Consider the following 21,036-nt stretch of genomic DNA (forward strand, 5'->3'; position numbering starts at 1 on the left):
GATAGACATTCGTAGCGCCCAATAAACGGCTCTAGGCATTCATAAACCACGCCTCAAATACGAGAAAATGCACACCTAGTTCCCAGACCACCATCTCATCGAGATTGTGGACGCGTAAGCCAGGCTAACACCACCAGGCAACCATTCGGAATTCCTATAATTTTCACAAACAGGCTCCCTGTCACCTCATTTGTTCAAACTAGCTGCATCTGTTGATTTGTTTAAGGGTACAACTCCATTCTGGAGGCTCCTAGTGAACCGAAACAAGTCTTAAAAAAAAAAAAAAAGAATTTGCCAAGCAGAGCCGTTGACATTTACAGGGTTTTGCCAGAAGCCAAGCCAAACTGACAGCTTGCAGGATTGAACCAGAGCAAAATCCAAGAGGTGAACAGGGCAGTTGTAAGATTGGAGGAACTAGAGGCTACACTGTGCAAAGAAAAAAAAATCAAAGCCAGACAGTACGATGGCAACATTTGTTTGTGCACTTGTAGAAGGCTCCAAAGCCCTTACAATAGCATGATTTATGTGTACGGAAAAGAATCCAGAAGAGGAAGGTGATGTGTACCTGGGCTGGGTTAGGACAAAAAGGCCAGGTTAGGAGGTCAGAAATTTGCTCACAACACTGTTACCTGGTGTTTTGTTTTTTTTTTAAAACCTCTCACCAGCTGATATGGGACTCATTTTTAATTCCACGATAAAAGATATCAGCACAATTCTTTCACCAGGGGAACAGCCAAAAAGTGTTGCACATACTGCCTCCAAGCAGCCAAGTCTTCCACCTACTGGCAAGATGTGCGAGGCAGCCGGACAGGGTCACGGTCCGGGGATTCAACTGAAGACAGTAAGAAAAACAGCTTTTCAAAGCATCTTTATTTGAAATGGATTTACAACACAAACTGGCACCACTTAATTTAAACTGCATCTTTTTTTTTTCCCCAATCCTCAGGTTGTTTTTCCCCCCCCACAAAAATTAGCATTTTTTTGTACATCAACGGACACAAAATGTGTCTCTTCGACAAAATAAATCCATGCACTATGGGTGAAGTCAAAAGGGAAAGGAGGGGGGAAATATTCTAGCAGGACAACAGGTTCATGTCCGGTAGAACTTTGACACAACTTGGTCACGTTGCCTATAGAAATCGAACTGCCAGAGAAATCGGCCAACTATTGTGAAAAACCAGTTAAAAGGAAGTTGGACTTTTTTTTTGTATTTTTCCTGCTTTCGATCAGTGTTTTATGTCGGCCTTCAGACATGATGAGATGACTTGTACACTACCAACATTAGTTAAAATATATAATAGTTTATCGCTGGTCATGTGAGAGCCATTTCCTTCTTGCGTCTTACGTTTTTTTTAATAGACCCCCGAAGCTGTGAAATTTGTTTGACAGCCACTCAAATATATATATATATTTTTATTTTTATACAGAGTACAAAAGTAAGGTGCAACCTTAAATTTAGTGACTCAAACGTGTTCTTCCTTGGCATCTGACATCGTGATTTCTTTTTAGGTGAAATGCACGACACTTCTGCATTATTTAGTTATCGTATCCATCAAACTGGGCTCAAGGGTTTCTGGCTTATTTTCAAGCAAACAGAGCAGAAATTAATAGGACTTGCACCATGTTAAACATGACAAAAGCCACTCTGCAAAGAGACTCGTGAAAAAGAAGGGATCATTTTAAAGTCTGGCTGCAAGAATTAAATTTAGTAAAACTGCAACAGAAGCTCTTAGATGGACGTATAGAATTTATTTTTAAAAATGGCCTTTCTATTGCATGACCGAATGTTGGCATGATCCTGAAACATGCGAGACCGATTTCTTCTCCATGTGCAGGGGACTCCATTACACCAAGAAGATCTTCAGCAGGGTTTTCTCAGAGAACGGTAGCTACCATCAAAACCGGTGGTAGAAGAAACCAACACTAGCTACGTCTAATCAACACTTTGTCGGAGTTTTCCCAAGCCACCACCCCAATATGGTATCAATTCCCTTTCAGGTCAGTTCCGATGCACATTTATACTGTCAGTTCTGCGACAAAGAACTTTCAGAGAAAACAACTAAACCACAATCTGCCTCCTCCAGTTTATGATGCAATAATGCGTCGACTCCAACCCTGGTGCCACCCAAAGGCTAAACCAATGACAGTTGGGTGGGGCGGAGCGGAAAGGGGATGTAGAAAGAGGAAATAAAGTACAGCGAGAGAGGAAAAGGTTTTGGAAGCTGGAGACAGGGCAGCGGAAGTGACTCGCATCTCTGCTGGAAGTTCAAATGAACTAAGAAGGTGAAACATTTATACGAAAAACAGAGTGCTATATATAACAGAACTTGCAAACTAAATCAAATTTAAAACGTAATGCCTTCTTCAGCTGTAAAGATTTCAACTGACTGCAAGTGAAAAATAATTCACTCCCTTTTGTGACACAGCTAAATAGTTTCTTCGATGTCAAAGAAGCAAGTGATGACAGGCCAGTGTTCGCAGACAGCCAGCAGAGGGTCATACAGCCACTTCTCGTCCCTTAAAGAGATGACGATGAAGAACCAAAGAGGTAGCAAAGATGGGGCCTTTAGGAGGTGCCCGTCGCTCCGGCAGACACTGCTGGAGACGTCGCTGGAGGATTCAGGCCTTTCCCTCGATGTCTCTGACCACCTCGCCGGCGTCCTCCACCTCCTGACTTGAGCTGCGGACAAAGATCAACACCAAAGCAAGTCAGTTTTACGAGTGTTGGTGGGTTCACAAGAATGACGATGTTAAAAGTCACTCGTGGAAGGTAGTGCAGTCCTCATCAGAGCACTTGACATTTAAAAAAAAAAAAAAAAAAAAAAAAGGTTAAGAGGGTACGAGGTTAAAGTTTTAAAGGAAAACCGTCAAAACAGATTTCTTATGGCAACTGGAAACGTCTGAAAAATCTATACAAAAAAAACACTTGTTAAATGTCTAATTAGTACTTTGAATGAACGGGGACATTTCAAAACTAGTTACAAATAAGAGGGGAAATGCAAGCTATTATTTAGCTTTTCAAGTTCCTCAAGGCACGAGAATCCATTTATGCCAGTAGTGACCACCTGACCGCTAAACTGAGCAGTAAAGCCACGAGGTTATACTGGGTAACTCTGGAGAGTGATGAATATAAAAATAGGCCTGTACAAAGTAAAGGATTATGCATGCTCGGATAAAAATCTGTTATGAAAGCGGAGACACAACCAAACGCGAACACGCCGTCATGACTCCTGCAGCCACGTCTTTACCTTGTTTTCCTTGTTGTCATCTTTACAAAGAGCCTCCTCCTCAGCCACTGTCTGATGCAGCATGCCAAGACAGGGGGGAGGAACAGGGACCAACACAAGAAAATTAAGTGTTGAAATTTAAGCACGGCGAAAGAGAAACAGAAAAAGCAGGGGGAGGGCAGTGGGGAGCAGGTGGCAAACCAAGGGGGAGGCAGAGATGTGTGTGGAAAAGGAAAACGGTGGTTCATTTGGAACAAATCCCGCATGGCAATACAACATGATACGAAACAGAAAGGGCAGAGAAAGGGAGAGGGTGACAGAGATTAGCAGGCAGATTTGAAAAAAAAAAAAAAAAAAATCAAAAGCGGGACAACAACATTTTAAGTTGACATGGCAACTACAAGAATCGCTTGAATTCAGTTTAATGCAACTCCATACGCAGACATAAGAACTGGTTCCATTTAAACAAATACATACACGTTCCTGATGTCCGCAGAGCATTGTTCTACTCACTGATGCCTGTGCTGTGTTTGGACTTTGCGGCCGTGCTGCGGATCCAGCATCCTCATTGGTTCCTGTGCCCTCTTTAAAATTCTTCTTACTGGCCTGAGTCTTGGACTGCTGGGCCTTGGCAGCCTGGGTCATCACTGATTGGAGGAGCTGCAATCAGCAGCAGTGTTAGTGTTTGTGACACCTGCTTTAGCTTACCATTTAATCACAGCTAATATCCGGACTGTACAACATGCAGGTCTAAACTGAACTAGAGAAGTAACAATAAGCTCCAGTACCTTGGTGATGGTGCCTACAGCTTTGGTGCGTCCTTCCCTGAACACGAGCTTCTGATCACAGTGCAGGTACTCCGGAGTCTTAATGAAGCGAAAATGGACCGCGGCCTTGTCCCCCGTCCTGAGGCAGTCTTTGTTCATTGTCAGGATAGTGGCAGTCTGCCGAATGCTGCCACAGTGCACTAATGACATGCAAAGAGAATGTTCCAGTTACTCGCGCCAGGAAGTTTCAAAAGATCAACCATGTCAAAAAAAAACAAAAAACAAAAAAAACACTATTTAACTAACCCATTGCCTGGTATCTTGGCGATATCGTGGTTGGATGATGGAGCACCAAAATCTCAGCCTCAAACTCCCACGTAGCCTGAGGCATTAGCTTTGGTGAAACCATTACCATTCCTTTCCTTATTGATGATCGTTTGACCTGAGACGGCGAACAGAGAGTGGGAAGAGAAGGAAGAAAATGAAGCCGAGTGGTGCAGAACAAGTAAAGAAAACCCAATACACTACTCTTTATGCTCGTTGGGATTTTTTAATATAAAATCTAATTTTAAGTATTTCCTTTAAAGTTTCAAAATAAGCATGCTTTGCCAAAGGAAAATGCAGTGAGATGCTCTATGATGCTATAAGCCACATTTCTTTTTTTTTTCCAACAGACCTTTTTTAGGGCGAAGGATGCCGTCTGCCCACCGCGAACCTCTTTGACAGGCATCCTCTTGCGGTGTATAGACTTCACAGCGATCGGGATGAAGGTGCCAAGTGGGTCAGGGCCTAAGAGTAGGGTGTCGTTTAATCGTATCAATCCACGTAATGTAGTGCCTGAAACTACTGTACCCACACCCTGTCAAGAGAAGAGCAACACGCGGTTATGTTAGGGGACAGACTCAACTGTGGGGGCTTGTGTTGTCTATACAGACTGATCAAATCAAATCAAATTTATTTATATAGCACATTTCATGTACAAAACAATTCAAAGTGCTTTACATAAAATAAAAGCATTGCAGCAGGGAGTGTAAGAAGCATTAAAAATACACAAAAGAATATAAAGAGAAACAAATAAAATAATGTAAATGAATTAAAAAACAAGCAACAGATAAATTAAAAGATACCGTGCAGATTTCATGCATAGACACATGAGAAAAATGTTTTTAACCTAGATTTAAAAATGTCTCCATTTGGGGAAAGTTTAATCTCCACTGGTAGTTTGTTCCACTTGTTTGCAGCATAACAGCTAAATGCGGATAAAGAAAGTCTTCAAATAAAAAAAAAAAAATATTTAAATCCTGCTAATTTTATTTTGTTGAAGCAGTGCAAGTATAAACGGTGCACGACACCCAGGAGCCTCACTCAGTGTGTGTACTCCGTCTTTCACCACATGGTGAAACTGCAGAAAAGCCTTGTTTTTATATTCTGCTCTGCTGTTAGAAGCAGTGACAGCTTGCTTGTGCAAAGCCAACTCCTGCGAGGGCGATGTCACGGCTGCCACATACACTGGCTCATGACAGTAAGTGCACCGAGTCGGCTCAGGGTTGCAGATTTTTTTTCCGTGATTCCGCAATTGACAGCGACTGCAACGACAAAGACTCAAACTGCTACTTCCTCCCCTCCAGGATCGACTAACATTTAAACCTCAGCCTGTCAGCCGATGTCCTTGGTCTAGCGGTCCTGTGGCAAAACAACTTCCAGCATTAGTGTGCGCGCCATTCCTCACCGGTACGGAGTATGTGTCGTCTATCTGGAACTCTGCAGGTTCGTCATTGCTAAAAGTGGTCCGAGAGGAGAGGAGGTTCAAGAACATCTTCAGCAGGTCCATGTTCTCCCCCGTCACGTTGGAGATCTGGAAAATTGGGCACATCCTACAGAGTGGGAGTGAGTCAGAGGAAGTGCTGCATTATTCAAGGGAATCTAAACAAATGTCCGGTCGGGCTTCCACACATGCAGCTTCCACTGAATACAGTGCGTTCCTCCTCCTCCCTGCCCTCACCTCTCCGAGCTGAAGTTTGAGGCTGTGACTATGACGTCGTCCTTGTTCTGAACCAGCACCGGGATTTTCCTGCAGCCAGGTGACTTTAACAACCTTTGTAATAATTTTAGCGTTTCTGTCGGTAAACACAAAGACACAAGATGAGAGTTTTCTTAAAAAAAACACTGGTTTAAACTGTTTGTAAATTACTCAAAAAGATATTTCAACACGTGGGAGGAAGAGATGGAAGACCATCTTTATTGGAACAGCCATCTTTTTTCTATTCCCCATGTTAACTGGGGCATATTCGCCTGGTCTTTTTTTTTTTATGCCTTTAATGGACAGGACAGTTGGAGGGAGACAGGAAGCAGGGGGCAGAGAGAGGGGGAAGACATGCAGCAAAGGGCCGTCCGGTGCGGGACTTGAACCGGGGCCAGCTGCAGCGAGGACTGTAGCCTCTGTACATGGGGCGGCTGCTGTACCCACTACGCCACCGACCGCCCCTCGCCTGGTATTTTTAAGAAGACGTTGCTTTGCTTTTATTTACTTGTTCTACATTGCAAATGCTTCCGGCGGTTTAGACAGCTATATTTGAATATCCACTGGTGACTGCTGAGTTTCAGAAATGCTACCATTAAATGATCACTTAAAGCTTCCCTCACTCCCCACTGCTGTGTCAGCAGTGGAGATCGTGGTTTGACTGTGGATTCCAATAGAACCGTGGCTCTTTACCTTGCAGGATGTTAGCTGGACACATATCTATCTTGGTAACCACGACAAACACCGGTACATTTAGGGCCAGTGCCAGACCAAGATGCTCTTTGGTCATGCCAACGATGCCCGCGTTACTGCCGACCTAAAAGGAAATGTGGGGAAAACAACGAGAAAAGGACTGCCATCTGAATATGACCACAAGAACCAGAAGATTTAGATGTGTTTTTGAGCAAAGTATTCACTCCCAAAGTTGGACATGCACAACTAAATCCCACGATCCTGTACGCGCTTCCTCTTACCATTAGCATGCAGAAATCTGGCAGGTGTCCCGTCATACCAAAGACGGTGGTCTTGAGATACTTCTCATGGCCGGCCAGGTCAATAAAAGTGATGACTTTCGAGGACTTCTCACAGATCTTGGTCCAGTCTAGACCCCCACCGTGGCTGTCTGGCTTGTTAACCACCTAAAGAAACAAAGGCACTAGGTGACAAAAGGAAAAGCCAGAGGGAAATAAAACTTGCATTTACAACTGGCAGAAGCTCACCTCTCCCTCATGGTCAAAGCCCAGGATGTCGTTTCCCACACTGCTGGTCCTGCCACTCTCCATCTCGTGTTTGTGCCTGAAGAGCTTTTGGCGAGCGAAGCCTCTGCCGTTGTCCAGCTCACCGTGGGTCAACACTCCAAGCAGGGTGCTCTTTCCAGCGTCCACATTCCCCACAACCGCCACTCTGAAGACCATATGAATAGTGTTTATAGTGACAAATTCACATTTCAGTTTAGAGGAATATATATACAGATATAACATTAATCCTTTGAACTTAAAGGCATGGTTGGTAATCCTGGAGAGCTAGCAAGATTTGAAAGTGGCACCTCTGGGAGTTTTGGCTGCATTTTGGGCCGCAGGCAGAACGGGCAGAACTCGACATGAAGGCATCTGATTGGTTCTTTGTCCTCGGCCCGAGGAGTTTGGATTGGTCAGCTTTTTGTCAGTCCTGCAGCTGCCACAGATGTCTGATTATTTTCGGCCCTTTTTCTAAATACATCATGTATAGATTACTCTCAGGATAGATGGAACATTTCACCCAGTATTACAAAATGTTTTTCTGAACAGGGTTACCAACCATGCCTTTAATGCACAAAAATCCTCTTTGTTTTGACATCAAAACAAATTCAGAGCAATGTCACAGCTGAACTGTCTGCACAGAAAGTCCGGCTTTAAAGCTGCACACGTGTTCTTTTTTTCCAGACGTTGCTGTCAGATAGTCAAATAGACATGTGTGAAGCTTTCTAAGCCTGAAGACATTCCCACTCACTTCATTCAATGAAAACAGATTAAGTAGGTAAAAATCCTAGAGCCTCTTGTCATATTTTGTACCTGACTTCCAGGAAATCCTGCTCCCCCACACGCCGACGGATGAGGTAGTCCAGAATCTTTCCGCCCGTGTCCGTCCTCTCCCTCAGCAGGATTAAGTCGGCTTCAATCTGTTCACACAGCGACTGCACCGTGGCTACTGATGCTTCCATGTCCTTCTCATTCAGACCGTAGTCACCGCCGTCTCCACGGAAAGGAAGGAAACAAGAGTTACTTGGATGCAAGATGAAGGCAAATTCAATGCCACGATAGGAGCTTTAAAAAGACAAAGGAGTTCAAAAGGCAGGACCATACCAAGTAAATCCAACATATTTCCCAGGGCAGTTAGAAAACCATAGAAAAGCAGCAACAGGTTTCCTTCAGGAAGTTCTTAACACACATTTGTGTAAGATGATGAGATTTTAAAGCTTATTCTATGCATGAGAGACACAGAAGGAGAAAGCTGCTCTGCCTTGCTCAGAGTACACCGTTGGGATATTTAAAAGTACTCGACGTGTAGATCCAGTATGATATTGGCCAGTGTGATAGGCCAGAAGGCTCATTCATGCAACAGGTAATTTTCCTGTGTCTTTTGGATTGTTAGCAACAACTTTTTGCTAAAAGCAAGACATTTTTGGAACAATTTGGGAGAAAACATACTGTAGTTGTGCATGGAGAGTATTAGATAGTTGTAGTTCAGAAAATGTCTAAGAACAGTGGGATTTTATATATATATATATATATATATATATATATAAAAACTTTGTGTGTCCACAATGCTGTTTTCCTGTGAAAAAAGGTGGCTTTAATCTCTCTGTTTGAATGGAAACCATGAGCACCAGTTGGTCACAAAGTTTAGCTGTACTAGACTGAGAATCAGAGCCATTCACTCAGCTGCTTTTCCAACCAGGGAGACAGCCATGAATACTGACATATGTATTTCTGAACAAGTGCCAGTGCTGAGCACTGACAAATGACACCCTTTCACACATGCACTCTGACCCCAGCAGCATGCCACATGGGTCAGACATGTTGCTGTAACAGGCAAAAAAAAAACACAAGTCTGGTTGCCAACAAAGACCCTTGTGTTTCTGTGTCAAGCAGAGGGTAACAGAATGAAAACCAAAGGACAAACAAATGGGATTATCTGCCTGGGAGGCACAGCTGTGAGAGGCGTCGACTGCGAAAAACACTTTTTCTCGGGTTTACGCACACACATATGAAGCGATATTTGCCAAAGAATTGCATTTACAAATGTTCATTTAAGATGAGTGAAGCTGCACTAAACAAATTTCACAGGATTCAGGTGTGGCAAAATCAGAAAATAAGCAGTCTTTCCACATTATAGTCACAGATACTTTTTTATTTTTTTTTCATTTTGGGTTTGAGATTTCAGTTTATATTTTACAAAAAAGAAAGAAAAAGCCCACTCGAATGTTCAGTCTTTGGTGCCATCTGTGGGGTCTCTTTGCTGCATACAGCAGCTGACTAATAAGAGCAAGCCAAACTCAAATCCTCCAAAAAAACAAAAAACAAAGACTGAAGTGTTTTACTCTTTCCCTGTTAATTCATAACATATTAAAATTATGTAGAAGCACTACCAGCTAATTTATGAAAAACCTGGATTAGGACTTAGATATAAGCTAAAGTAAAAGATCCATCTGAAATTTCCTCTGAAGCTGTTCGGTCTTACCTGAGCCCATCCCAACCACAAAGATGGTCTCTCCACAGCCCTCATCTATCCGCTCCCTCAGATGCCGTTGTAATGAATCATACTGTTCTCCCGTCGGACTAACGAGAACCAGCTGAAAGATAAGAAGGGGGAAGAGACAACAGAAGAGACTTGAAAACTTCGAACACAGTGAAACAGATTCTCTCTGAGTGTCTTGAAGTCACTACGTAAGCAACTGTACAGCCTCTGAGTTAAAGCAGTGTGACAGTTTGCCTTCTCTGGTTTAGACCAATGCCAGAGGGTGCAAATTCACCAATCCATAAACAACAGCTACAGACGAGACAGAATCCCAAATCAGAACTATGAAAAGGGGCATGGAAAATGCACAGTTTCACTTTTACTTTATTGCACACAGTACAAAGCCAAGATATTCAATGTTTTGCCTCGTTTGGATGGAGACTATTAACTCATTGGCTGCCAGCCATTTTCAGTGCAGAGACAGCCATACTGCCAAGTGTTTTTCAGTATTTTGACTGATTTTCCAAGACCCACAGAAAAGTGTGTCTTATGACTATGTACACACCGAAATTACCAAAAGAAAGAGTAGACTCTCTTCTTTGATCAGGAAAAAAAGTTTGTTTCTACCATTTTCAGTCTTTTAGTAATAGACAGTAGAACATAGGTTGGTTTCATCAAAAACAGCTGTTTGACCCCCAAAAAAAAATGGAGAAAACAGCTCTTTTTTTGTGCAAAGTGGCACTGCTGCCACCTAGCGGGTAATTTTGCCAGTATATTCTCTGTTTAGTGTTTACAAGCCTAAGATTTAGTGACGAACTCCGCTAGATTGTCCTCCAGCCCGCTCCGTTAAAAAACGCAATTGACGTCTATAGACGTCTTTGGCAGTGAACGTTTTTTTTTTAAATTGACGTCTATAGACATCAATGGCACGGAAAGAGTTAAAGGCCGTTTATGAAAGACATTTCATACAGGCGAGGTCAACAGGTGACTGTAATCATGATCTGCTATAAAAACAGTGTCCATGAAAGACTGAATCTCTGAGGAGGAGGAAAGATGGGCAGTGGATCTCTAATGTGTCAACAATGCTTCTCAAAGAAAGAGAAGCATACCTCCCCCATAGTGCAGATTATCATTAAATGCGTCAAGCAACTGGGGCAATTTCAGAGCATAATAGAAGACACTATTAGACAGCACTGCATCAAAAACATCATTCAGAAAAAGCTGATGCAATCACATTGGAACTGTGGGAAACCGTTGTCAAGCACTACATTTACAATAATTACGTTCTTAGATGCCACTTAAAAGTTGTCCTTGCAAAAAAAAATAAAAAGGTGCTTTTCTAGAGGCGGTTTCAGGGCTCAGTGGCATCTGGGGTGGATCACCACACTTTGCAAATGTGTATTTTGGTCAGACCAATTAGTATGAAACAACTTTCTTGACGTGTGCTCCAGACCAAAGACAAAAACTGGGCATCGAGCTACATCAGTGCCCTTGGCAAAGCAAAGCTCATTTGCACTTCTGTGATGGCAGCACCGACGCTGAAAAGTTCCTTGAGATTCTAGACTAAAATGTTCTGCCTTCAAGATGACATCTGTGCATTATTCCAACATAAAATGCAAAACCACATTCTGCACCCATCACAAAAGCATGGCGGAGGAAGAAGAAGGTTCAAGCACTTGACTGGCCTACTGTCCGGAGCTGCAACGGCTTAATGTTGAAAAAAATCCCGTACTGTTCCATACCTGAAGACACGTTTGCAGGAAGAATGCTTCATCACCTGGTACTGTTCAATGCCAGATGGTAGCGCTACAAAGCAGCAAAAGCTTTACTGGCCCAACTTTGTTCATTCATTTATTTACCTGAAATGTGTTGCAGGTCTGACATGCAAAAATGAATGCATGCAAACAAGTTAAATATGTTGGTTTTCTTGTATTTTGCAAAGACAAGGCAAAATGTCCTGCTTGAATCGTCCTTGTAGCAAAGACTGGAACGTCACCACCAGGCGTTCGTAGCGTTCGTATCAAAGCATAAACATGCTCTTCTGAAACACCTAAAAAGCTTCACTGGTTCACTGTTTACACTTTACTTTGAGGCCCACCTTGCTGCTCAGATCTAGATGATCCGCGGCCTCTCCATTTGTGCCCTCGCTTTCTTCAAAGACTTCTCCACCGGATGGATCGTCGGCACATCCCCGGTCCGGTGCAAACATGCAAGCCGGCACTATGGACTCTGCAGCTGATATTGAACCTGGCAACATCGCTGGTTCTGTCGCCGTTAACGACGCCATATCTATAGTGAGAAATAATGCAAAGCAGCAAAAGTAAACAACCTGACGTTCTGCTCGACAAGATAACCATTAGCCTTTAGCAAAGTGGAAAGTTAGTTGATTATAAAAGCCAGCTAGCTAATGTTAGCCAAAAATCAAACTTGCAATGTCTCAAAAAGTGAAAACAAGATTTTCGTTTATCATTACACCCGTTACATATACTCTAAATATTTAGATTTTGTACTTTGCATTGGTAAATTAAGCTAAATTTGATCATTCAATCTGTTATCAATTGAAAGTATACCTGAAGTTAGTAGCTAGCTGCCCAGCTAACGTAGTTGTTATTCTGGCTGGCTTCGATTTCTAGGCTCAGACTTTGACACGCCCATTATGAAATACAGGCAGCGGATTGGCTAAACCAGGGACGAGATTATGGTGCATTTGTGATGCTGGGAAACCCGAAATGTTCTATTCCTGAAAAATGAAAAGAAATGAAAAATAACTTTTTTAAATTATGTAACTCCAATAAGATTGCACAGACCTGACTTTCAAAATTTACCTCATTTACACACAAAAGAAAGGCTTACGCTGTAAGCAAACGTTTTTTTCCATTCTTTCGAATCGATATTTAAAACAATAGAAAACGTACTTTTCACACCTTTTTTTAGTTGTAGTGGGTGGCAAAGTAAATTAAATAGTCATCAATAGACAGTTCAATTAGGTGTTCATTAACAATTATTTGTTGTTCGTAAAAAAAAAAGGGGGGGGGGGGGCAGATGCAACAAACCAACCCTTTAAAACAGCTGCGAGCTTCCCCATATGCACTGAACACTGAGTTTCCCCACTTCTTTAAAACTCACTCCCTTCCATGACACGTATGCCACCAAACTCCCCCTCACTGTAATATAATTATGAGCAACCCAAAATGTCAGTTCGTCTGAAAAACAGCCATTGCAGTGAAATTAAAAAATCCCACTAAATGCATGTGTTTACTGAAAAGGAACTAAGTGTTGGTGAAAAGTTGCACTGCAGGGGAAGTGTTCATATACTTTGCATAAGATAGTTGAGCTTTCTTTACCTTTATAACCAGGCAAGCAATTAAGAACAAAAATTCTTATTTTCAATAGCAGCCTGAACTTTAAATTATAGCACATTTTAATTCAGCCACCATAATATCTTTCTGCCTGCGGTCACAGTACAACTACACTTGGAGTCAGGCGGTGTTACGTTAGAAAACGAGACCAACTAAATTTCCTGTATTTATTTCGTTTTTGCATTTAAAAGACTCACTACTTTTATTTGTGTATTTTATTTGCATTTTAATGTCCCTGCTTAACCTAATATTCGTCTTTTATCCCACTGTAGCACTTTCAGTAAATCAGCATATTAACAAAGCTGAAATGTGTAACTGGTTGGTGTAGTTTATTCTGAGAACACCTTTTCACTTTCAAAATGAACTTTCAGGGGAATCCTTTCCTCAAACCACGCGTATTTATGCGAATAATGTTACTTTTCAAAAATAAGTATATCGGCGATCCTGTAATATGATGCCGACTGGTTTCACTGCGTTTAGCGGACTCAGTTAATCATTTTTTACTTTTCCCTGGCTTTTTGCTTCCTGTTTCCAACGTCACCAGCAGTTCTTATAAAGTGCTCACCTGCCCGCAGAGGTTGGTCACTCGAGCCACAACCCGCTGAGGACAGCCAAGATGGTAAGTGGTCTGACAAGCTTCATTCATAGGATATTTGTTCATTTTCCACATGGATAGATATCTGCAGCTGTTCAATTTTTAGTTATAATACAATACTAAGCTGTTTTAATGTGTATTCATTTTATTTAGATTTTGTAATGAGACTTAAAATGTTTAAGGGATCACTTTATAGTATAAATACAGACATTACAGACAGATACAGCATTGTTTTCCTTATACGTTTTTAACTTTGGGACAGAGTATAAAATATTGACATATTCAAAAGTTGTAGAAATGAGTGCTGATGATTTAATTTAAATCCTCAAAAAGTTGCTGGGTTGCCTTAACTCTTTCTAAAAAAAAAACTAAAAGAAAAGAAACGTCATAATTCTCTTTACGAGTGTTTTTTGAACATAATTGAACATTTTATTAACCATTAACGTCATTCAGCGGACCTTTGGATATTTCCATCTCTCATGTGATGTGATGATAAAGTTGTTTAGACAAAAAAAAAAAAAAAGTCTGAGCAAGCGATAACTGATGCTTTTTCGAGTGCAACAGGAATTTCTAAGTGGTAAAGTTTGTCACTACTCAGTTCAGAGTTCAGTGCTTCCTTGATTCCTGCACCGTAGTACAACTATCACATGGTCTTAGTTAGGCAGCAGCCCAGGACCAGACGACAGGTTAAGTTCTCCAACACGCAACTTCTAAATTATTTGAGTGACTCAGATCCCCACAGGGAATAATAAAAAATAACTTGCCTAAAATATTCTCCAGCACATTGCCCGTGAGATCAATCATAAACCAGCACTAATCTGACATGGGGATGGTATACACTGAGGTAACTGTGGGTGTGGTACAGATATGGGGACCGGCATATTGAAGGTCATGTTTGACTATCAGCAGATGTTGAGCACATAGACAGGTGGGAGAGTTGTGGATGGGATTTATTGCTTTATTGATTAAGCTAACAGGTTCGCAGAATATGAAAGGTAATTCCGGGTATGCCAGAGTGTGTTTATCAAGTTCAAATATTTGAAATCAATCAAAAGTTTTTTATTGAGCTTTCTGCTCTTTCTCTCGTTTTCTTTGTGGTCGGACCATACTATCTGTGGATCCTCTGTTGTAGAAGGTTCCTGTGTTTTTACAGCGTCTATATATTTGAAGATCATCACCTTGATGAGCAAATAGGGCACCTTCCTGTATCAGTCCTTTTACAACCATGGGTACATTGTTCTATCATGGTTGATCATCAACAGCTAAGATAAGAGCAGCGCCGAGAGAAAGAGCTTTCTGCTCTTTCTCTCGTTTTCTTTGTGGTCGGACCATACTATCTGTGGATCCTCTGTTGTAGAAGGTTCCTGCGTGTAGAAAGTTCCTCTTTTTTTATGTTTTTACAGCGTCTATACATTTGAAGATCATCACCTTGATGAGCAAATAGGGCACCTTCCTGTTTCAGTCCTTTTACAACCATGGGTACATTGTTCCATCATGGTTGATCATCAACAGCTAAGATAAGAGCAGCGCCTATCATCATTACAGAGACTCAGTGTACACATGAGGCTCACAAATGGTCCTGCTTATGTTTTTTTTCAAATTAGAATATAACCTGACTGAAACTGATATAACAATACACATATCTGTATATGTTTCTCTGACCAACATAAGCCTCTTTTTAATGTCAGTGTCAGTTTACCACTGTAAAGTGTGAGTACAACATTTACCTCATCAATAATTTCCCATGTCCCTTTCATTCCGTTATAGCAAGTTAAGGACATGACATTCAAGATGGGGCAGGAGTTTAAGATCCGCATCAGGCCCAAAGATGACTGCAACAGGTACGTCCTCCTCAAGTTAAGGATGTGGATTTTATCTTCATTTTAAGAGGAAGTGGCGTACTGTCAAACAGACTCATGTTTCATCCAGCTCTTTCCTTTTCTGTGCATCTCTGCTGCAGCTTTGCAATCAACATCGGTCACGATTCTGAGAACATTGCAATGCACTTCAACCCCCGCTTTGACTGTGGAGGAGACACCAACACCATTGTCTACAACTCCTTGTCCGGGGGGTGCTGGGGTGACGAGCTACGGGAGGGAAACTTCCCCTTTAAGCGTGGGGAGGAATGCAAGGTGTGTTGGTACCGTATAGAGGTATAGGGCAAGTATTTGCAATCCCAAAAAACCTTTAGTCTGACTTTAGGTCATTAAGACAGAAGGTTCCCACTGAACGGTGGACAATGAAACTACTGCGTGCGTACGATATAAAATGTGTTTACAAGAAAAAGTTTCCAACAAGTAAGATTAAGACAGTAATAAGAGCTGGTGATAGAGTGCAAAAAATGTTCAACCATTACATCAATTAATGCAGCCCAATTAAAGCTCACACAATCACTAATCTTCAATATTTGATATCTGAAATATCTGATACCAGGGTAAAAAAAAACTTAAGTTGTATTGCAATGGTTTTATCCTTGTTTTGGCAACAATGGCTCAGAATGGCTTTTTGGTGGGATTGTAGTTCACTGATAATACAGCCTTATTGACTGTATTTGAAACAAAATGTGCTGCAGGCCCTTGCCAGCACATATTGGGACCATTTGACAATGTCCTTTGCCATAAGGACATTATTCGTGGACTTGGTTATCAGGCTGGAGCTCTGATTGGTCAACAGACAGCCATGAATGAGAATATGGGATCATAAAACTTAACAGCTGCATAGTGAGATAAAGTCCAAGCCTGCTGTCTCTGGAAGATAAATCTTTTTTGAAAATGGAATTTTTGTAATTCTTTTTGTAAACACGTTCTTTTATCTTCGTTTGTCCAAAAGAAAAAAAAAATGATCAGAGATCAATTGTGTTTTACCCTCTTTATATTTATCTTTTTCTTACATATTTCAGTTTCACATCAACTTCAACGATGAGCAGTTCTACATCAAACTTCCCGATGGAAGCATGATTAACTTCCCCAACCGCCTGGGAGATGTCAAGTACAAGTACTTCGACGTCAGTGGTGAGGCCAGGATTGTGGGAATCAAGATCGCCTAGAGGCTGAACTTCTCCTAAACCCTCATCTGAAGCTTGTCCTCCTTCTGCTTGTTGCTGAAAAAAAATCTGTCCCAGTCACAATTGGCCATCTTTTGTCGTCCTGAAAAAAACAAACTGGAAATGTAAACTAACAGTTTGCTGATTTTTTAATTACCAGAAATGGCCTAAAGATGGAGCCACAACACATCTTACCTTGCTGTGCAAGCTTAGCAGCTCATCAGTTACTGGGTGTCCCAATAAAAGCTGAAAAACTCAAGAGCGTGGTCTTTGTCTTTCTGTCTCGCAGATACTGTCGCTTACCAAGTCATAATGAACAACTGGTGTATGTTACATGTTCCCAGCTCAGCACAATATTTATTTAATACAGGTTTAATACAGGTTAAGGATCTAAAACAAAAGCACACTTGTATCAGGGTGAGATATTTCTAGTATTGTGAGTATAATCCAAAAGGCTAGGGTGCTGCTGAGGTTTAAATCCACTTCTGTTCTTAACAGTCACTTATTAAAGTTGGTGATATGTACTGGTAGTATACAACCAGAAAGAAAGTAAATTAGGATTAAAAGTGGAACTGAATTGTTGATAAAAAGGAGCATTATGGCCCGCATGGTAAACATGGTTGAAAATTAGAGCAAACAATCAGGACTGAGCAGACGGCAGAGGGTGAAACGGGCCCGTGTGAGAGGAAGGTTAATATTCAGGAGAAGTGAGATGAAGCACTATTTTCGAAACAATTTACAGGAGGACTCAAAAGAGCCATGTACTGAGGCTGAGGAATGTAGCACAATGCAACCACATTCTCTGGAAAGGAGAGGAAATATGCACGTGTGTGTGTGAGTATAAGGCGAGTGGCAAATAGTAAAGCAATCAGCATTTTACTTCTACTTTCACTTCCTCATGTTCATTATTCTTTTCACAGAAATTTCTATGTCACTGAAGGCAGTTTGTTTTTCTTCCTTTTTTTGCCCTGTTCTGACTCCCAACTTTTTCATTTATAAAATCTCATTTGAACTAAAACATCAGCAGAAATGTGAGAATGACATCATGAACGCCAGAGGAATGAAAACCAAACACTGATCTGTTTGTGCTACTTGCCCTCCCTTTCGGAGGACCTGCAGTCAGACTTTAATGACTTTAGGATGAACATCCATCTGTCGGGCTGCATTTTTCTCGGCCCTTAATTTCAGTCATGACTTTCCATCACAAGTGTCACGGAAAGATGACATTTATCATGTACAAAATGAGTAGAAAGCAAACCCAAAATGAGGAAATTTAGTGGACTCAACTATGATCAATAATTTACTAGGATTGACCAGGATACCTCAGCCAGTGCCAGGATGCACTGCTTACAATTAAAGATAAGATTAAACTTAGTTCGTATCTCTCAGGATTTGTAACTTCAGGCATTGGGAGAAGTCTCGCAAGATGTTTCAGATTTCACAAACTTAAAATGCTCTTCATCTCAGGAACTGACCTTTCAAACCACAAACTCTGGACACAGCCTCAATAAAAATGTAAAAAAAAAAAGCCAAGATTTGATTCCAGTGGTAAAGCCTTGATTCCAGTGGTTGAAAAAAAAAAATAATAATAAAACGATTAGATAGAATTTTATGAGAGCCTGACGCCATCCATCTTCTCATTTGTTCTGGTATCTCAGTAAAATGACCTCTGACAAGATTACGAGCTCAGCTGCTACTTCTTCAATTGGTCATTGTGTAGACTAAGGTCCAACACAATCTATTTATTTATGCACTCTTATGCCAAAACGGGCAGGATGATCTCCCATTGGTGATCTCAGTTTGATTCCCGACAGTGTCACAGTGAAGAACATAATGTTATTGGTAATGTGCAAGGACCAAAACCAGAGGCTTTGGACCAAAAACCATACGGGACAATAACACAATTGTCCAGCTTTTATATTCCATCTATGCAACAAACAGACATGAAAATGGAGCGTAACTTTGCTTATTAACTAATTATTGAATACAAGTCCAGCTGACCTACATTTTTAAGTCAAGAAGAGTTTTAGGTTACCCAACACAAAATTATTTGCAATGTAGAGGCAAAATGTTCTCTTTCTCAGGGTGATGACGTTTTACAGCTCGACTGTCCATGTTCATCCATTAAAGCTCCTGCAGTGGTGTTGTCACAGCTGACGCAGGATCAGCCCTGCTTGACCCCACAGACTGACCTTTCTGGGCCAAGTAATCTTTATAGTTCCGAGTCAGAAGAGTGTATAGAAATGGATTGATGCAGCTGTTCCCATAGGTCAGACACGTGACAAAAAAATTGACATAATTATGAGCTGCTGGAGACAAAGCTTTGAGAGAGTCAGGGGAGAACAGCTTGGCAAGCTGCCACCCCCAAAAAGGCAAAAAACAAGCCCAGTAAGCAACTACAATGCTTAAGATCATCGACACAACTTTTTGTTTGAGTCCTCTCCTCCGGACGGAGCGGCTGCTACCACCTAAACTGGCCTGCACTGTCCAGTAGCGCCTGGCTAGCCCAGCATACAATCCAACGATTACCAATCCAGGGATTAAAACCGTTGTGAAAAACAGCACTGTGATATAAGCCTTGAAGGCCTCAGGTGTCCATGTAGGGAAGCAGATTCTTTTCACCAACCCAGCTGCAGTGGGTTTGCCCTCCCTTAGCCGGATCATCACCATCATGGGAAGTGTCAGCATGAAAGCGAGCGCCCAAATAAACCCCGCTGCAAGCCGTCTGTTGCGGGACGAAGATCTGTGCGCACTGAAGGGCTTGGCAACGGCGCGGTAACGTTCCATGCTCATGGCAACCAAGATGAAGACACTGGCGTGCATGGTGAGGAGGTCGAGACTCAGCAGGATGCGACAGCCGGCCTCACCGAACAGCCAATCGTGGGCAAAGTAGGTGCAGACAACAAAGGGGATGGTGGAGAGGTACAGCAGGTCAGCCAGGGCCAAATTAGTGATGTAAACATACATAGAACCTGTCCGGCACAAAGCGGCTGAGCGTGTAATGATGAGCGTGTATGTGTTGCCTGCCACTCCCAGGGCACACATGACCATCAATGTGGCACCGAGCAGAGAGGTCACCCACATGCCTCCACTGCCTCCAGCACCACTACCAGCTCCCTGAGAAGTGCCATCTCCAGCCCCTGGGCTCAGTCCAAGTCCCAGCTGGGGAGTGATGGTGGCATTGGGAGTGCAGTTCATTGCAGGTTTACAGATCAAAGATTAGAGGTCAGACTCTGACCCAGAAGAGCCGGTTTACACAGTTCACACTCTTTGACAGTTGGCTGCCAAAAATGGAAAAGGTTTCAAGTTTATTCAAACATTTCACAGAGTGAAGTGATGTGGATGCAGAGCGTAAAGACAGGATACGCCAGAACACTTCGGGAGTAAAGCAGACATTTGTTAAGAGTTCTTTGATTTGATAGACTGGTTCAGTCTAATGTAAGAGAAAACAGAAAAGGGAAGTAAATGTGATGACTAAACACTGCACTCATTCAATCTAGCTAGCAGCTTCAGCCCTACAGCTGGCTGAATCTTACCATGTGCATTTCCAAATAAGATGTTTTCTACACACTCATGGTCCCACAAAATTTCAAAATGGACACAGCAAGGATTCAAGCCCTCAACATACCTCCAACATTTTTAGGTGTTTTCAGTCACAGACTACAGAGATCTCAATGTTAGTCTCTGATCTTAAGTAGAACTGACTGTAGGGAAGTGAAGTGCCTTGCAAATGGACAAACTGTGCTCAAAGTCCTTGATAGAAAGCTCCTGCAGTGCCAAGACGTGCTTAAGGGGACTTCTGCTGTTGACATCTCTGGAGCAGCATGGGGAAAAAAAATCCTCTTCCTTTTATACACGCGGTGTTTTGAGTACCTCTTAAACATCGAACGTGTCCTGATTCAATGAGCAGCTGTAATGCATCCAGCCAAGGTGTAACTTGTCTTTGTTCCTCTAAGTTTCTGTCCTAGTGTGGGTATTCAGCGCATCACGGTGCAGATCCTTCTATTTCCCAAATCCTCCATGATAATTCCTGGCAGTTCTTCTTTAATTATGGATTCACTTGGTGGCAGATGAACCCTTTCTCCTTGAATCTTGAGCCCGGTTTTGATGGAGCACTGCGGTCTTTGAAGTTTTCTTGGTTACAGTCCTCTCCTCCCTTCTCACATCTGTCCTCCTTCTTTCTCACCAAGGTGAAAAACTGGCATGGGCCTATAGATTTATGCGGTATTCCTCTCGGGCCTCAACCTGCCGTCCATGAGCACCAAGGTGTAGTTTTAGACACCAAGAAATTGCTGGCAGGGGTGGCAA

General features: G+C 42.0%; 3 protein-coding genes across 4 annotated transcripts; 1 reads left to right on the forward strand and 2 right to left on the reverse strand.

Annotated features, from left to right (window-relative positions):
- Positions 1-852: 852 nt before the first annotated feature.
- gtpbp1l (GTP binding protein 1, like) lies at positions 853-12,377 on the reverse strand. 2 transcript variants are annotated; one of them, XM_075463961.1, is made up of 15 exons: positions 12,302-12,377; positions 11,830-12,020; positions 9,735-9,846; positions 8,066-8,246; positions 7,235-7,418; positions 6,989-7,153; positions 6,708-6,831; positions 5,997-6,111; positions 5,724-5,868; positions 4,671-4,853; positions 4,301-4,436; positions 4,016-4,194; positions 3,741-3,887; positions 3,249-3,299; positions 853-2,680 (listed from the first exon to the last, which is right to left on the reverse strand). In XM_075463961.1, the coding sequence occupies exons 2-15, from the start codon at positions 12,016-12,018 to the stop codon at positions 2,567-2,569; spliced, it is 2,025 nt and encodes a 674-aa protein (XP_075320076.1). In that variant the 5' UTR covers positions 12,019-12,020; positions 12,302-12,377; the 3' UTR covers positions 853-2,566. The 2 variants fall into 2 exon arrangements, with proteins under 2 accessions (XP_075320076.1, XP_075320077.1); XM_075463962.1 differs by lacking the exon at positions 3,249-3,299.
- A 1,259-nt stretch (positions 12,378-13,636) lies between these two features.
- Positions 13,637-16,954, forward strand: lgals2b (lectin, galactoside-binding, soluble, 2b). Its single transcript, XM_075463963.1, has 4 exons — positions 13,637-13,709; positions 15,453-15,526; positions 15,646-15,817; positions 16,585-16,954. Exons 1-4 carry the CDS (start codon positions 13,707-13,709, stop codon positions 16,729-16,731), a joined length of 396 nt encoding a protein of 131 aa, XP_075320078.1. The 5' UTR covers positions 13,637-13,706; the 3' UTR covers positions 16,732-16,954.
- Positions 16,955-18,852: 1,898 nt separating this feature from the next.
- Positions 18,853-19,926, reverse strand: uts2r4 (urotensin-2 receptor 4). The gene has a single exon (XM_075464576.1). It carries the CDS (start codon positions 19,924-19,926, stop codon positions 18,853-18,855), a length of 1,074 nt encoding a protein of 357 aa, XP_075320691.1.
- Positions 19,927-21,036: the final 1,110 nt, after the last annotated feature.

This window comes from Odontesthes bonariensis, chromosome 4 (assembly GCF_027942865.1).
Source record: "Odontesthes bonariensis isolate fOdoBon6 chromosome 4, fOdoBon6.hap1, whole genome shotgun sequence".
Classification (NCBI taxonomy): Eukaryota; Metazoa; Chordata; class Actinopteri; order Atheriniformes; family Atherinopsidae; genus Odontesthes; species Odontesthes bonariensis.

Bases quoted from the DNA above. Each gene is read 5' to 3' on its own strand.
- lgals2b (XM_075463963.1), top strand. The intron at 15,527-15,645 runs GTACGTCCTCCT...TCTCTGCTGCAG, and splicing joins CCCAAAGATGACTGCAACAG to CTTTGCAATCAACATCGGTC. The intron at 15,818-16,584 runs GTGTGTTGGTAC...TACATATTTCAG, and splicing joins AGCGTGGGGAGGAATGCAAG to TTTCACATCAACTTCAACGA.
- gtpbp1l (XM_075463961.1), bottom strand. From the start codon at position 12,018: ATGGCGTCGTTAACGGCGACAGAACCAGCGATGTTGCCAGGTTCAATA. The intron at 9,847-11,829 runs GTGGGCCTCAAA...CTTATCTTTCAG, and splicing joins ATCTAGATCTGAGCAGCAAG to CTGGTTCTCGTTAGTCCGAC. The intron at 2,681-3,248 runs GTAAAGACGTGG...CTTTGTCCGCAG, and splicing joins ATGACAACAAGGAAAACAAG to CTCAAGTCAGGAGGTGGAGG.
- uts2r4 (XM_075464576.1), bottom strand. From the start codon at position 19,926: ATGAACTGCACTCCCAATGCCACCATCACTCCCCAGCTGGGACTTGGA.